At 40.2% G+C, this 15,168-nt stretch overlaps 1 protein-coding gene across 1 annotated transcript in view; it reads right to left on the bottom strand.

Annotated features, from left to right (window-relative positions):
* HADHA (hydroxyacyl-CoA dehydrogenase trifunctional multienzyme complex subunit alpha) overlaps positions 1-15,168 on the bottom strand; it is a 42,428-nt gene that overhangs the window by 12,533 nt on the left and 14,727 nt on the right. Inside the window, exons 7-11 of the mRNA XM_019970586.2 lie at positions 14,901-15,003; positions 11,852-11,974; positions 11,268-11,386; positions 9,236-9,292; positions 4,102-4,211 (exon numbers count right to left, since the gene is read on the bottom strand). Of these exons, the coding sequence (XP_019826145.1) occupies positions 4,102-4,211; positions 9,236-9,292; positions 11,268-11,386; positions 11,852-11,974; positions 14,901-15,003 (512 nt within the window). The remainder of the gene's footprint in view (positions 1-4,101; positions 4,212-9,235; positions 9,293-11,267; positions 11,387-11,851; positions 11,975-14,900; positions 15,004-15,168) is intronic.

Raw genomic sequence — 15,168 nt, 5'->3', positions numbered from 1 at the left:
AGTCGGTGATGCCATCCAGCCATCTCATCCTCTGTCGTCCCCTTCTCCTCTTGCCCCAAATCCCTCCCACCATCAGGGTCTTTTCCAATGAGTCAACTCTTCGCATGAGGTGGCCAAAGTACTGGAGTTTCAGCTTTAGTATCATTCCTTCCAAAGAACACCCAGGACTGATCTCCTTCAGAATGGACTGGTTGGATCTCCTTGCAGTCCAAAGGACTCTCAAGAGTCTTCTCCAACACCACACTTCAAAAGCATCAATTCTTCAGTGCTCAGCCTTATTCACAGTCCAACTCTCACATCCATACATGACCACAGGAAAAACCATAGCCTTGACTAGACGAACCTTTGTTGCCAAAGTAATGTCTCTGCTTTTGAATATGCTATCTAGGTTGGTCATAACTTTCCTTCCAAGGAGTAAGCGTTTTTTAATTTCATGGCTGCAATCACCATCTGCAGGGATTTTGGAGCCCAAAAAAGTAAAGTCTAACACTGTTTCCACTGTTTCCCCATCTATTTCCCATGAAGTGATGGGACTGGATGCCATGATCTTTGTTTTCTGAATGTTGAGCTTTAAGCCAACTTTTTCACTCTCCTCTTTCACTTTCATCAAGAGGCTGTTTAGTTCTTCTTCACTTTCTGCCATAAGGGTGGTGTCATCTGCATATCTGAGGTTATTGATATGTCTCTTGGCAATCTTGATTTCAGCTTGTGCTTCTTCCAGCCCAGCATGTCTCATGATGTATTCTGCATATAAGTTAAATAAGCAGGGTGACAATATACAGCCTGGACGTCCTCCTTTTCCTATTTGGAACCAGTCTGTTGTTCCATGTCCAGTTCTAACTGTTGCTTCCTGACCTGCATATAGGTTTCTCAAGAGGCAGGTCAGGTGGTCTGGTATTCCCCTCTCAGAATTTTTCAGTTTATTGTGATCCACACAGTCAAAGGCTTTGGCATAGTCTATAAAGCAGAAATAGATGTTTTTCTGGAACTCTCTTGCTTTTTCCATGATCTAGTGGATGTCAGCAATTTGATCTCTGGTTCCTCTGCCTTTTCTAAAGCCAGCTTCAACATCTGAAAGTTTACGGTTCACGTATTGTTGAAGCCTGGCTTGATGAATTTTGAGCATTACTTTACTAGTGTGTGAGATGAGTGCAATTGTGTGGTAGTTTGTGCATTCTTTGGCATTGCCTTTCTTTGGGATTGGAATGAAAACTGACCTTTTCTGGTCCTGTGGCCACTGCCGAGTTTTCCAAATTTGCTGGCATGTTGAGTGCAGCACTTTCACAGCATCATTTTTCAGGATTTGAAAGAGCTCAACTGGAATTCCATCACCTTCACTAGCTTTGTTCGTAGGGATGCTTTCTAAGGCCCACATGACTTCACATTCCAGGATGTCTGGCTCTAGGTGAGTGATCACACCTTCGTGATTATCTTGGTTGTGAAGATTTTTGTACAGTTCTTCTGTGTATTCTTGCCACCTGTTCTTAATATCTTCTGCTTCTGTTAGGTCCATACCATTTCTGTTCTTTATTTAGCCCATCTTTACATGAAATGTTCCCTTGGTATCTCTAATTTTCTTGAAGAGGTCTCTAGTCTTTCCCATTCTAGGAGGTCAAATGTATTAAAACCAAAAATTGTATCCTCTATGACCCAGTAATTCTACTATCTACTCCAAGGAAATGGACTTATGCATAAGATGATATGCTAGGATGAAGAGTCATGTAATGTTTACAATAATGAAAAAATTGGGAATAACCACCAGTCCATCAGTAGGCGATGAAAAGGAACAAGTTAACTGGTATGTAACCATCATACACAGTCTCTCTTCCAAGTTGTACCACCGACTAAAAAGAGCAAGTTACAGGATCCATACTGATAGACCTTTTATATTATTAATAAAACATTCAAATCATAAACACAAAACAGATTCATCTAGTATTTAAAAAGTTTTTTAAAAAAGGATAATAAGAATGCATTCTTCATATAAAAAAATATTTTATGAAAAGAGAAAATAGGTAAGGAATTCAAATTACCCCCCAAAGTCAAAGGGAAGAGGCCTAGAGAAACAGAAGTGGAACTATTACTGATAACTAGGGAAGCAGGAAGGAGGACACCCTTTCTTCAATTTATTACATTTTCAGTTCAACCTAGTCTGCCCTGCATACCTTATAATTTATTCTTCATTTCTAACACGATGTTATCTTTTCCTTCAATTTATTTCCTCAAGTTAGGTCAACTCTTACATCATCCTGTTTTTCTGTCTGTTTAGTTCTGAGTTTTTGAAAATTTTTGATTCAAAGTAATTCTTTTTCTTATAGCAAATATTTACTTAAGGTCACAGAATTCAAGTCTGGGAGCATTCTGTTACAGTTTTCTTTTGCACTGTGAGGTTGTGGGGCAGAGTTTTCATAAGCTTAAGTATTTTGATTCTCATTGGTTTCTTCTTCCATGGGTTTCATACGCATGCTGCCTGTCTTTTCTGTGTATTAGTACACAGTAACAGCTTCTCTGGGTGGTATCATACATATTAAAATACTAAGAGTTACACGCAGACTAGAATAAGAGTTTGGAGTGGCTAACTAGGTTTCTTAAAAGTAAATACTTATAATTTAAAATTTAATGGTAAATTTCTATAGGATATGTGAAGAAGTACAGACTGAAGTGCTATCATCATGCCACTGCAACATGGAAGTAAATGCTCTCAGCCACTGAATGTGAGATACTTGCCAACGTTGGTGGTTCACAGGCAGATTGATACCAATTGATACAGATTGATAACAGATTGATACTGATCACCATGTGTTCTGGACAAGCAGTGAAGATTGTATTTCATATTCTAATTTGGAAATCAGTCCTCTTGGCAAGAATCTTATCTGTCTCACCTGGACTTCTTACTGATTTCCTCTTCTGCTTTAGATTTGAATCTCACTGAAGGTGAGAGAGGTTATAAAGGAGAAGGAAGTAACATTAGCTGCTTTCACAAGCCCCTTTGTGTAATTCAGCTAGACAGTGTTTCTCAACCTTGGCACTACCAGCATTTTGGACTGGTTACTTTGTTTTGTGGCTCTCCTATGTACTGCAGGATGTTGAGCAACATTCCTGGCCACTGGCCACCAGACGCCAGTCTCATCCCTCCCTCCCCAGTTGTGACACCTAAAAATGTCTCCTGACATTGTCAAATGTCCCCTAGTGGCAACAGTGCCCAGGTTAAGAACCACTGAGCAAGAGGGTGAGTTTAGGGACATTATTAAACTTCAGATGCTGAAGACCTATTTAGGCAGCATAACACTGAAAGCCTCGCTAAAGAGAATAGATAGGAAATAGGTAAGGGAACTCAAATATTTAGGCTACAAGTGAAACAAAGGACAAGTCTTTAGTGGCTAGAATAAGGCTTTATGGTTTTGTTTTGTTTTTTGCTGTGCTGAGGCCTGTGGAATCTTAGTTCCCCAACCAAGGACTGAACCCAGGCACCTGGCAGTGGAAGCTTGGAGTCCTAACCACTGGACCACCAGGGAATTTCTAAGGCTTTATGTTTTTTAATGAGGGAAATGTATGAATTCCCAGAGATGGTATCTCAAGTCACAGGGATAGACAAGGTCATCAATCAGGACATAATGTGTGTATTTGGTTTAGGAAGCGGGAACCTAAACCAGATTTCTAGGGGACATCAATGGTGACACACGAATGCCTCTATAGGAGCCATTAGAGAAGTCTGGAGAGCCTCCCAGGTGGCTCTGTGGTAAAGAATCCACCTGCTAATGCAGAAGACATGGGTTCGACCCCTGGGTTGGGAAGATCCCCTGGAGAAGGCAATGGCAACCCACTCTAGTATTCTTGCCTAGGGAATCCCATGGACAGAAGAGTGTGGTGGGCTACAGTTCATGGGGTCACAAAAGGGTCAGGCAAGACTGAGGGACTAAACAACAACAGAGAGGTCTGGAGAAAACTCAGCACAAGCACAGCTCTGAAAGCCACGAAGTCCATGGTAGGATAGGGGTATATACCGACGAGGGCAAAAGCAGTTTAGGGCAAGACTGAGGCATCAGTGAGCTTAGCATGTGCTGAAATCCACAGGGACTTCCTAGGCAGAGCTGAACTTACTTAACCTCCTTCTGCGGAGCTCCAAATTTATTCTTCTTGCATTGGGTTTGACCACGGTAAAGTCCCATCAAGGCTTTTGATTCTTTGGTCATTGCAAGCTCTCCAAATGTCTGGAAAGTAAAGGAGAAGAAGAAAAGGTAGAGCTTCCCAGTCTTGGAGACATGGATTCCTTCGGGTCAGTTCCTCTGCAGAGCAGGGGCAACATGTGCAAAGCCTCAGGTCCTGAGCTGCAGAAGTCGGTCATTCCTACTGAGGGTCTTTCTCTCATTCTCCTCATCTGTACTTCTGATGACTGCTTTGCAAGGTTTTGGATATAACGAGCTCTCAAGATTCTCCACATCAGAGGTTGTGGCAACTTTTTTCACAGAACTAGAGTGGGCCAATTATCTCAACCACCACTCTCATTTTAAAGATTGGGAAGAGGAGGCTCAGAGAAATTAAGTGACCTTGCTCAAAGCTACCCTGCCTCAAAGGGGCAGAAAGCGAACTTGAACCCGGGCAGTATGATTCCCAACTTCAGTTCTCTTTCCAAGGTAGTAGGCTGCCCCATGTGTCATCTACCACTTTATTTATTTTTTAAAGGCTTAAAATGTATTTTAATAAGTTCATGTTGCATTATTCATTTCTCAGAAAAACTTCAAAGGTATTAGGGACAAATCAAACATGGTACACCAATAAAAAATGCACAGCATAACTACCTAAAATAGGCAAAGCTAAGAGCTACCGTCTGACACTCAGCATACAGCAACCCTGTTCTCAAGACTGTACTAGGCCTATCAAGAAAGCTGTGAATGGCCACATCACAGACACAAAGGGCCATTTCTGGGTTGTCCTTACCCAAGAAAAAGATGGAGGCAAGTTTAACACAAGATTTTTTAAAGCTACACTAAATGAAAATCTCTAAGAGAAAATGTCTTCCTTGGGACATGAAAGGGTAATATATGGGACATAACAGAACCGTATGTATGTTGTCTGTGACCTCTGTGAACATGTGCCTGAATTCCCACCTGGGAGTGATTGGAACAGTGGGGCCAAGGTCATTGGGGGGATGTTTGGTTTTTGTGGTATATGTGGCAGGATCTCTGGGGTGAGACAGTGCACTAAGTCGTGTCCAACTCTTGCGACCCCATGGACTGTAGCCTGCCAGTTTCCTCTGTCTATGGGATTCTCCAGGCAAGAATACTGGAGTGGGTTGCCATTTCCTTCTTCATCATCTACCACTTTAAATGTATCTTAACGTTTACAGAGAACAAGTCTCAAGTTAGTGGATAAGATCATGAGATTTAGAATCTGTATTTGAAAGAACTGGGTTTAAAGCCTGGCCCTGCCATTTCCCAGTTGTGAAGCTTTCTTCATCATTAAAATGGGAAAAACAATACCTATTTTACAGTATTGTTGTAGGGAGTCAATGAGAGCACTTGTAAAATGACTGGGTTTTAGCTATTACCATCATCAACATTACTAGAATTTACTGGTTCAATTACATGGTTACAAATAGCATTTCAAAGGAGGAACCCCTGCTAATAATGCTACCTTCATGTCTGAATAGAACATGAAACAATGTTCTGCTAATCTTGGTAAAGTAGGTTCTATTCAGTAAGTCAGTGATTTTTCAAACTACAGGCAGAAATCCATCAGTGGACACCAATTTAGTGCGTTGTAATAAGTAGAACCGACAGAAAATACTGAGCACAGTGTACAGGCTAATTATTTTGTGAAACATGCTTCAATCTTAGTGTACATATGTGTATGTGTTGTTGCACTTGGTGATAATGTAAAGGAATTCATCAGAGTGCACTGTGGTAAGCAACCCAGGATAAAGAAAGTTTTCTCTGGAATTTGTCCCGAGTTCCTCAGATACCTTTTGTGTTACTGAAGAGCAATCATCCAAAGAATAGCAAGGAGAGATAAGAAAGCCCTATTCAGCAATCAATGCAAAGAAATAGAGGAAAACGATAGAATGGGAAAGACTAGAGACCTCTTCAAGAAAATTAGAAACACCAAAGGAACACTTCATGCAAAGATGGGCTAAATAAAGGACAGAAATGGTATAGACCTAACAGAAGCAGAAGATATTAAGAACAGGTGGCAAGAATACACAGAAGAACTGTACAAAAAAGATCTTCATGACCCAGATAATCACGATGGTGTGATCAGTCACCTAGAGCCAGACATCCTGGAATGTGAAGTCAAGTTGGCCTTAGAAAGCAACACTACGAACAAAGCTAGTGGAGGTGATGGAATTCCAGTGGAGCTATTTCAAATCCTGAAAGATGATGCTATGAAAGTGCTGCACTCAATATGCCAGCAAATTTGGAAAACTCAGCAGTGGCCACAGGACTGGAAAAGGTCAGTTTTCATTCCAATCCCAAAGAAAGGCAATGCCAAAGAATGCTCAAACTACCACACAATTGCACTCATCTCACACGCTAGTAAAGTAATGCTCAAAATTCACCAAGCCAGGCTTTAGCAGTACATGAACCATGAACTTCCAGATGTTCAAGCTGGTTTTAGAAAAGGCAGAGGAACCAGAGATCAAATTGCCAACATCTGCTGGATCATCGGAAAAGCAAGAGGGTTCCAGAAAAACATCTATTTCTGCTTTATCGACTATGCCAAAGCCTTTGACTGTGTGGATCACAATAAACTGTGAAAAATTCTGAAAGTGAACGTGAAGTCGCTCAATTGTGTCTGACTCTTTGCAAACCCGAGGACTGTAAACTATCAGGCTCCTCAGTCCATGGAATTTTCCAGGCAAGAGTACTGGTGTGGGTTGCCATCTCCTTCTCCATGGGATCTTCCCAACCCAGGGATCAAACCCAGACATCCCACATTGCGGGCAGACGCTTTACCGTCTGGAAAATTCTGAAGGAGATGGGAATACCAGACCACCTGACCTGCCTCTTGAGAAACCCGTATGCAGATCAGGAAGCAACAGTTAGAACTGGACATGGAACAACAGACTGGTTCCAAATAGGAAAAGGAGGACGTCAGGGCTGTATATTGTCACCCTGCTTATTTAACTTATATGCAGAGTATATCATGAGAAATGCTGGGCTGGAGGAAGCACAAACTGGAATCAAGATTGCCGGGAAAAATATCAATAACCTCAGATATGCAGATGACACCACCCTTATGGCAGAAAGTGAAGAAGATCTAAACAGCCTCTTGATGAAAGTGAAAGAGGAGAGTGAAAAAGTTGGCTTAAAGCTCAACATTCAGAAAACGAAGATCATGGCATCCAGTCCCATCACTTCATGGGAAATAGATGGGGAAACAGTGGAAACAGTGGCTGACTTTACTTTTTTGGGCTCCAAAATCCCTGCAGATGGTGACTGCAGCCATGAAATTAAAAGACGATTACTGCTTAGAAGGAAAGTTATGACCAACCTAGACAGCATATTGAAAAGCAGAGACATTCCTTTGTCAACAAAGGTCCATCTAGTCAATGCTATGGTTTTTCCAGCAGTCATGTATGGATGTGAGACTTGGACTATAAAGAAAGCTGAGTACTGAAGAATTGATGCTTTTGAACTGTGGTGCTGGAGAAGACTCTTTTTTTTTTTTTTTTTTTTTTTTGGAGAAGACTCTTGAGAGTCCCTTGGACTGCAAGGAGATCCAACCAGTTCACCCTAAAGGAGATGAGTCCTGGGTGTTCACTGGAAGGACTGATGTTGAAGCTCAAACCCCAATACTTTGGCCACCTGATGCAAAGAGTTGACTCATTTGAAAAGACCCTGATGCTAGGAAAGATTGAGGGCAGGAGGAGAAGGGGAGGACACAGGATGAGATGGTTGAATGGCATCACTGACTAAATGGACATGGGTTTGGGTAGACTCTGGCAGTTGGTGATGGACAGAGGCCTGGTGTGCTATGGTTCATGGGGTTGCAAAGAGTTGGACATGACTGAGCGACTAACTGAACTGAATTGAATCATTCTTCAGTGATTGCTTAAAACTTCAAAACAATTGAATCCACTAAAATTTATGATCCACCAACTTGTTAGGAAGTGGAAGGGGTGAGGTTGGTTCCTGAGTCACTCTGTTTTCTTGTTTTAGTGGGTGCAAAAAATTTCCCTTCTAGTTTACCAAAGGGAGGCTGGGATTGTTTTATCTCTAGGCCTAACAAGTAAGAATCATATTTCCCTACCAGTGTATTCATTATGTCATAATGAAACCAGCCCATCCACAGAACAAAAAGTCCAAACGATTCCTTTTGAAAGGATTATAACTCTGTCTCTGCTTTTCCTAGTTATACCCTCGTTACTGAGCACAAGTGAAAAGTGAAAGTCGCTCAGTCATGTTCAACTCTTGGCAACGCCATGGACTGTATAGACCATGGAATTCTCCAGGCCAGAATACTGGAGTGGGTAGCCTTTCTCTTATCCAGGGGATCTGTCCAACCCAGAGATTGGACTCAGGTCTCCTGCACTGCAGGCAAATTCTTTACCAGCTAAGCCACAAGGGAATTAAGGGAAGCCGTTACTGAGAGCAAGTTCAAATACTGGATTGGCCAAAAAGTTTGTTGGGGTTTTCTCCCCCCAACAAACTTTTTGGCCAATCCATCCTTTTTAAATGGCTTTATTTTTGGCTGTGCTAGGTCTTTGTTGCAGCCATGGGCCCTCTCTAGTTGCGGTGAGTGGGGGTACTCTCTTGTTGGGAGTGCTTGGGCTCCTCACTGTGGGGCTTCTCTTGTTGTGGAGCACAGGCTTTAGGGTATGTGGGTTTCAGCAGTTGCGGCTCATGGGTTCTACAGTGCATGGGTTCTATAGTGCATGGGCTCAGCTGCCCCATGGCTTATGGAATCCTTCTGACCAGGGACTGAACTTGTGTCCTCTGCATTGGCAGGTGGACTCCTAACCACTGGACCACCAGGGAAGTCCTTCCATAACATCTTAATGGAAAAACTGAAATAAATTTTTTGTCCAACCCAACATCCGGGGACTACTATGGTTTTCTCAGCATCTACTGGCTCAGTGAGATTAATCAGAAGAAATGACAACCACCAGAAGAAAATACATATATATTTTTTACTAGACTTTGAATAGTTTATCTTTTTTCAGTTTTACACACAGCATTTTAGATCTTGGTTTTCCTGTCTCCAATAATAAAACACTGAAAGGAAATAATTTTACCTGAGATTCAGAGAGATAGCCAGCATTACTCCCTTGCTCGATTCCAGTCTTCACTACCTAAAAAACACAGAGAGCACTTGTTCCTTGTTGGAATGGACTGTTGAGATGTACAGTAATGCTGAAAAAAGATGGCTAGTGTTGTTAGTCTTCAAAAAGTCAGAAGTCTAAACTGAAGTGAGAAAGAGAAGAGGATTGAGTGCCTTATTACTTAAGACAGTTAATTCTCCATCTCTAAGGCTACTGCTAAACCTAGCATAAAATGGGAGGAAATAAAATAGAAGGAAAGAGAATTAAAGTCAGAACATGAAAAGCATACAGAGGTTCCACAGCTCAAATCCTACCTCCTTATCCTTTGAATCCTGTTATTTTGTCAGAGAAAGAGTTGTTGTCACCCCTTTCTGAGTTCAATAGTATGTTTACCGTTTCCTCTTCTCTCCCTTCCCTCCTCCTCAAATTATTCATCCAGCTCGTCTCCTGTTTTTCAAATATGAGCAGGTCCCCTAAGTTCCACTTTCAGCCCTTTCTCCTTCTCTGTTCATCCATCCTCAGTAACATCATTTAGTTTACCACGTTAATCATGATCTCTGTGAAATCCAATTTAACATTTGGGGTTAAGTACTATCCTAAGTACAAAGGCAAGTATAAAAGAAATAACTGTGTACTCAAGCACCATAATTTATTGATGATTAAAAAAATAATAAATAAATCTATATCCTGAACTGACTTCTCTGTCTAAACTACTGTTGCTTGAACTTCCTGAAATATTTAATCTCAACACTTCTAAAACTGAACTCTTCTCTTTGGCAAGTCTCTTACTACCCCCGTATTTTCACTTTTACTATTCTATCTCAGGATCTTATTCAAACTTCAAGTCTGAATTACCAGCATAGTTTCCTAGTTCATTGTTCTACTTTGTCTATTTCTAATTCATTTTTACTCACCACCATGAAGATGGTTCTCTATGCCCTATGTAGGACAAAGGTCAAATTTCTTACTTAATCATTATCTTCTAAAATATAGCCTCAGTCTGCCTGCCTGAAGACATTTCATAATCCTTCCACAAAAATTGATCTCGTTTAATGTTTCTTGAAGAGCCTCATGCTTTCCAACTTCTGTAACTTTATTCAAAATGCCCATCGCTACCTGGCACTATTTTCTTTTCATCTATTCTCTGCCTGTTTTTCAGGGCTCAAGTCAAATTCCATGAAGCTCTACCTAATTTCTCTGGCTTATAGGGATTGTTCCCTTCTCAGTGAATTTAGCAATTTTCCTTTATCCTGATTACCTGCATTAACCCCCTGCAGCTGCATACCAACCTTTATCCTGACATCTGCCTTATTACATACATGTGTTCAATCTCCCCAACCCAGACTATCAGGTGAATGAGGGTAGGGGACCATGTTTCATAAGTAATGTATTTTGGTGTCTTTGGCTCAAATATATTTGCTGACCAATTCAGTCTCCAATTCTGAAGTCTTTGATCCTATGTTCTTTAAAGCTTAGACTTTCTAGATTGAAGATTTTATAAGTTTTAAAGTCTACCTTTAGACAGAAGTTTCTTCAACTCTGATGATTTTAAGTATCCTCCCTTATCTTTTCCAGAGCTTCTCTATATCATTACATCTTTTTCATAATTGTGGCATTGGAGAGTCGATGAGATATTTTAGGTAATGACCATTTTGACTAAGGACAAAATACAGCCATTAATTTTGTTTCGACTATCTCTTAATTAATGCCTGATATTTTACTGGCCGCCTTATACTGATAAGACATAGGTTCCTTTCCTGGTTTATAACTGGTAGTTTTAAGCTCATCAACTAAAAAGTATGCCTGGCACTAATTTCCCCCAAATACCCATTTCTGTAAATCCTCATAGCTTGCTGTGCTCATGTGTTATTTTTAGTTAAGTATTTTGACAGCAGCATGAAGAACTTTAGTGCTGGCATGCATGGTGCAGAATGGCAATAAAGAGTACTGCTCTCGACAGAGGGAAGAAACATGAGAGATGTTGGAGGATGGGGTAAAGACTCACATCAATTATTTTCAGGGGTGCAGGATAAAGGCCTTTGGTCTGCTTTCGTACTTTTTCTTCCACCTTTTTGTAAATCTGTTGCCTGACAAATGGAATACTCAAGGCGTATGACGTCAATTCTGTAAGGTAAAATGCTATTTATTAGCTTCTTACTGGTAAGAGCCCAGCCTCCCTTATTAGTTTGTTCTGTAAACTCCACAAAAATGCAGTGATTCTAGCTCTCTGTAAGAACTGCTCTTTACTCTGATATACACAATCTAAATTGCAACCTAAGCACTTCTTTAAACTTAAGTTGATAAGTATTAATGCTGAGTGTTGGGCACATGGTATTTATTACACAATTATATTATTCCATTTTGGTATTACTTTAAATTTTCCAAAATAAAAAGTTTTTTCTGAAAATGTCTTTAACCAATGTAAGGTCCAGGACTAGAGCTTTGAGCAGAGTTATTGCACCCTCTAAGGCTGAGTTTACACTTAAGAGTAAACAATGCATTTATCTTTTCCTTATTCAAATTCATGGCAAATCAAATTAAATTCCCTGGAAAGAAGCTGTGACTTTGTTTTTTAATAATGACACTCACTTTCTACCAATCCCTTGTCTCTCTTTGGAGTGATCTTTTTATCAGCTAGTCCTTTGGCAAAAGTAATTGCAACTTCTTCTAAGTATTCAATTGTCCGTTCCTCTGGAGGTTTTACTCCTGGTCCTGTAAAGATGAACACAACAGACTGGAATGTCAGTCAGGCTTGGCTCAGTCCCAGGTGGGCAAAACCCCAGGAAAACCAAAGCCAAAGACTTGTACCCATTTTCAGCACAGTTTTCTAAGTCAAACTAGAAACTGGTGGGTGGCAGTGTCATGAACTATGGACTCAAAAAGAGAAGTCATGCTGAGCAAAGGTGTAACAACCTACTCCAGGGAGAAAACAAATCTTAAGCCCCATAAATCTGGCTTCCACTTCTGAGTAGGATGTATTATGTTTCATGAGACCTGTATTCTCGCTGCAAAACTGGAAAAAAGTTAATTGCAAAATCACATCTGTAAAGATACTGGAGAGCTGTAGAAGCAACAAAGGTTATATAAATAGAATTCCAGAGAGGGAAGAGCCTGTCAGAGGTGAACTGCGGACATTCTCTTTTCTGCAGGCATGTGCTGATTTTGGGCATGGGCTGAGGACTGGATGTGGCTCAGGCAGAAGGATGCTACTGAGAGAACGTGAAATGATCAGAGCTTTTGGTGGTCACATACAATAGGTGAGAACTAGTAAAAATCAAACACAAAGCTAGTTTTCCTGCATGGAACATCTGTGAAGTTCTAAGGTGGTGCAAGAGGCTGGAAGCTAGAGTGTAATCTCCCATAGTGTCATAATGTTTAGCATAGCAGTACTTCTAGAGAGAGAGGAACTTGCCAAAAACATCAACTGACTTTTCACCTGAGGCCTTTGCCTGACACCAAACTTACTGAATGGAGGAAAATAAAAAGATAGACTCAAAAACCCCAAAGGCTGATTGTACAGCCTTTGAAAACACACACCCATCAGGCTCTCAATCAAAAGCTTGTAAGAGCCACACTTAAAAACTCTTCCCTATTTTCAGCCTCTGTGGAGGAGACAAAAAATGAACTAAGTCACTAACTTCCGAATAACAAAAGTGCACAGGGTCCATGGAAGTCATAATGCTGGAATTATGGAAGAATACGGGAGATCAGTTACTATAGAAAAGAAGCACTTCAGAGATCTACAGAGGGGCCCCTTGAAACTCTGGCCAAGTTATCATTCTACACATGCATGAGAGGAAACTATCTGAGGTCAGGGAGAGAGCCATCATAAAGGCATGAAAAAAAGTAAGAAAAAATGACCTATAGCTAGGAGACAAACTGACTGATAGAAACAGACGCAGAAATGGAAAGATAGAATAAGCAGATACAAAGGTTAGAAAGGTTACTGTAAATTCATGCTGTATGTTCAAGAAGATAGAGGAAAACAGAAACATAATAAGGAAAAATTGAAGATTTAACAGTGAATCAAATGTTACTTCTAAATATGAGAAAACAACAATGCTGAAACAAAAAATACAGGTGATTGGATTAGTAGCAAATTATACAGTGAAGAAGAAAAAATCAGGAAACTTGAATATATGGCAAAGAAATATAAACAGACTGAAAAAGAAAAACAGCTTCTAACATATATGAGGTTGAGGTCTCAGAAAAAAGGTAGGGAACTGAGGAGACAAAAGATCTGTACTCTAAAAACTATAAGATGCTAATGAAAGAAACTGAAGATGACACAAACTGATGGGAAGATATACCATTTTCTTGGATTGGATGAATCAATATTGTCAAAAAGACTATATTACCCAAGGCAATCTACAGATTCAATGCAATCCCTATCAAATTACCAATGGCTTTTTCCAGAGAACTAGAAGAAAGAAATCTTAAAATTTGCATGGAGACACAAAAGACCCCAATAGTCAAAGCAATCTTGAGAAAGAAAAACAGAGCTGGAGGAATCAGGCCCCTGACTTCAGACTATACTACAAACTAGTCATCAAAACAGTATGGTAGTGGCACAGAAACAGAAATATAGATCAATGGAACAGGACAGAGGGCCCACAAGTAAATCTGCACACTTATGGTCAAGAAATCTATGACAAAGAAGGCAAAACTACAATGGAGGAAAGAGAAAGAGAGCCTCTTTAATAAGTGGTGCTGGAAAAACTGGAGAGCTACATGTAAAAGTATGAAATTAGAACACTTTCTAATACTACACACAAAAATAAACTCAAAATGGATTAAAGACCTAAATGTAAGGCCAGGAACTATAAAACTCTTAGAGAAAAACAGAACTCTCTGACAAAAACTGCAGGAAGATCCTCTTTGACTTACCTCCTCGAGTAATGGAAATAAAAAACAAAAGTAAATGAATGGGAGCTAATAAAACTTAAAAGCTTTTGCACAGTGAAGGAAATGATTAATATAAACAAGATGAAATGACAACCTTCAGAATGGGAGAAAATAACTGAATACAAAGCAACTGACAAAGAATTAATCTCTAAAATGTACAAGCAGCTCATGTAGGGGCTTCCCTGATAGCTCAGTGAAGAATCTGCCTGCAAAAAAGGAGACCCTGGTTTGATTCCTGGGTCAGGAAGATCCACTGGAGAAGGGATAGGCTACCCACTTCAGTATTCTTGGGCTTCCCTGGTGGCTCAACTGGTAAAGAATCCACCCACAACGTGGGAGACCTGGGTTTGATCCCTGGGTTGGGAGGATCCTCTGGAGAAGGGAACAGCTACCCACTCCAGTATTCTGGCCTGGAGAATTCCATGAGGTTGCAAAGAGTTGGACACGACTGAGCGGCTTTCACTTTCACCTTCATGCAACTCAATATCAGGAAAGCAAACAACCCAGTCAAAAAGTGGGTGGACGATCTAAACAAGCATTTCTCCAAAGAAGACATATAGCAGATGGCCAATAAACACAGGAAAAGATGCTCAATATTGTTCATCAGTAGAGAAATACAATGACTCATTTCTTAAGTATATGAATTTCACTTTAACCAATATTCAAGATATTAACACTTTTAAGAAAATATATAACTTCATAAGGCTCAATTCTGAGTCATGTTAACACTTACCCAGTGGTTCCACCAGTTGGTCAACCAGTCCCATTTTCTTTGCTCTGTCTGCACGAATGCCTCTACCAGTCAGCATCATGTCAAAAGCAGCAGGTATACCCACCTAACAGGCAAGCAAGGATTTGAGTAGAAGGGGAAAAATATCAGAGTGACAATTACAATTTACAAATCATACAACTGAGCAAAATAATTATTAAAATAAGAAAAGTCAAAACAGATTTTCATGCTGTATATCAAATAATGAAATTTTATACAGATACACATTCAG

This window comes from Bos indicus, chromosome 11 (genome assembly GCF_029378745.1).
Source record: "Bos indicus isolate NIAB-ARS_2022 breed Sahiwal x Tharparkar chromosome 11, NIAB-ARS_B.indTharparkar_mat_pri_1.0, whole genome shotgun sequence".
In the NCBI taxonomy this organism is placed as follows: Eukaryota; Metazoa; Chordata; class Mammalia; order Artiodactyla; family Bovidae; genus Bos; species Bos indicus.
This window is presented reverse-complemented; position numbering and strand designations above follow the sequence as displayed.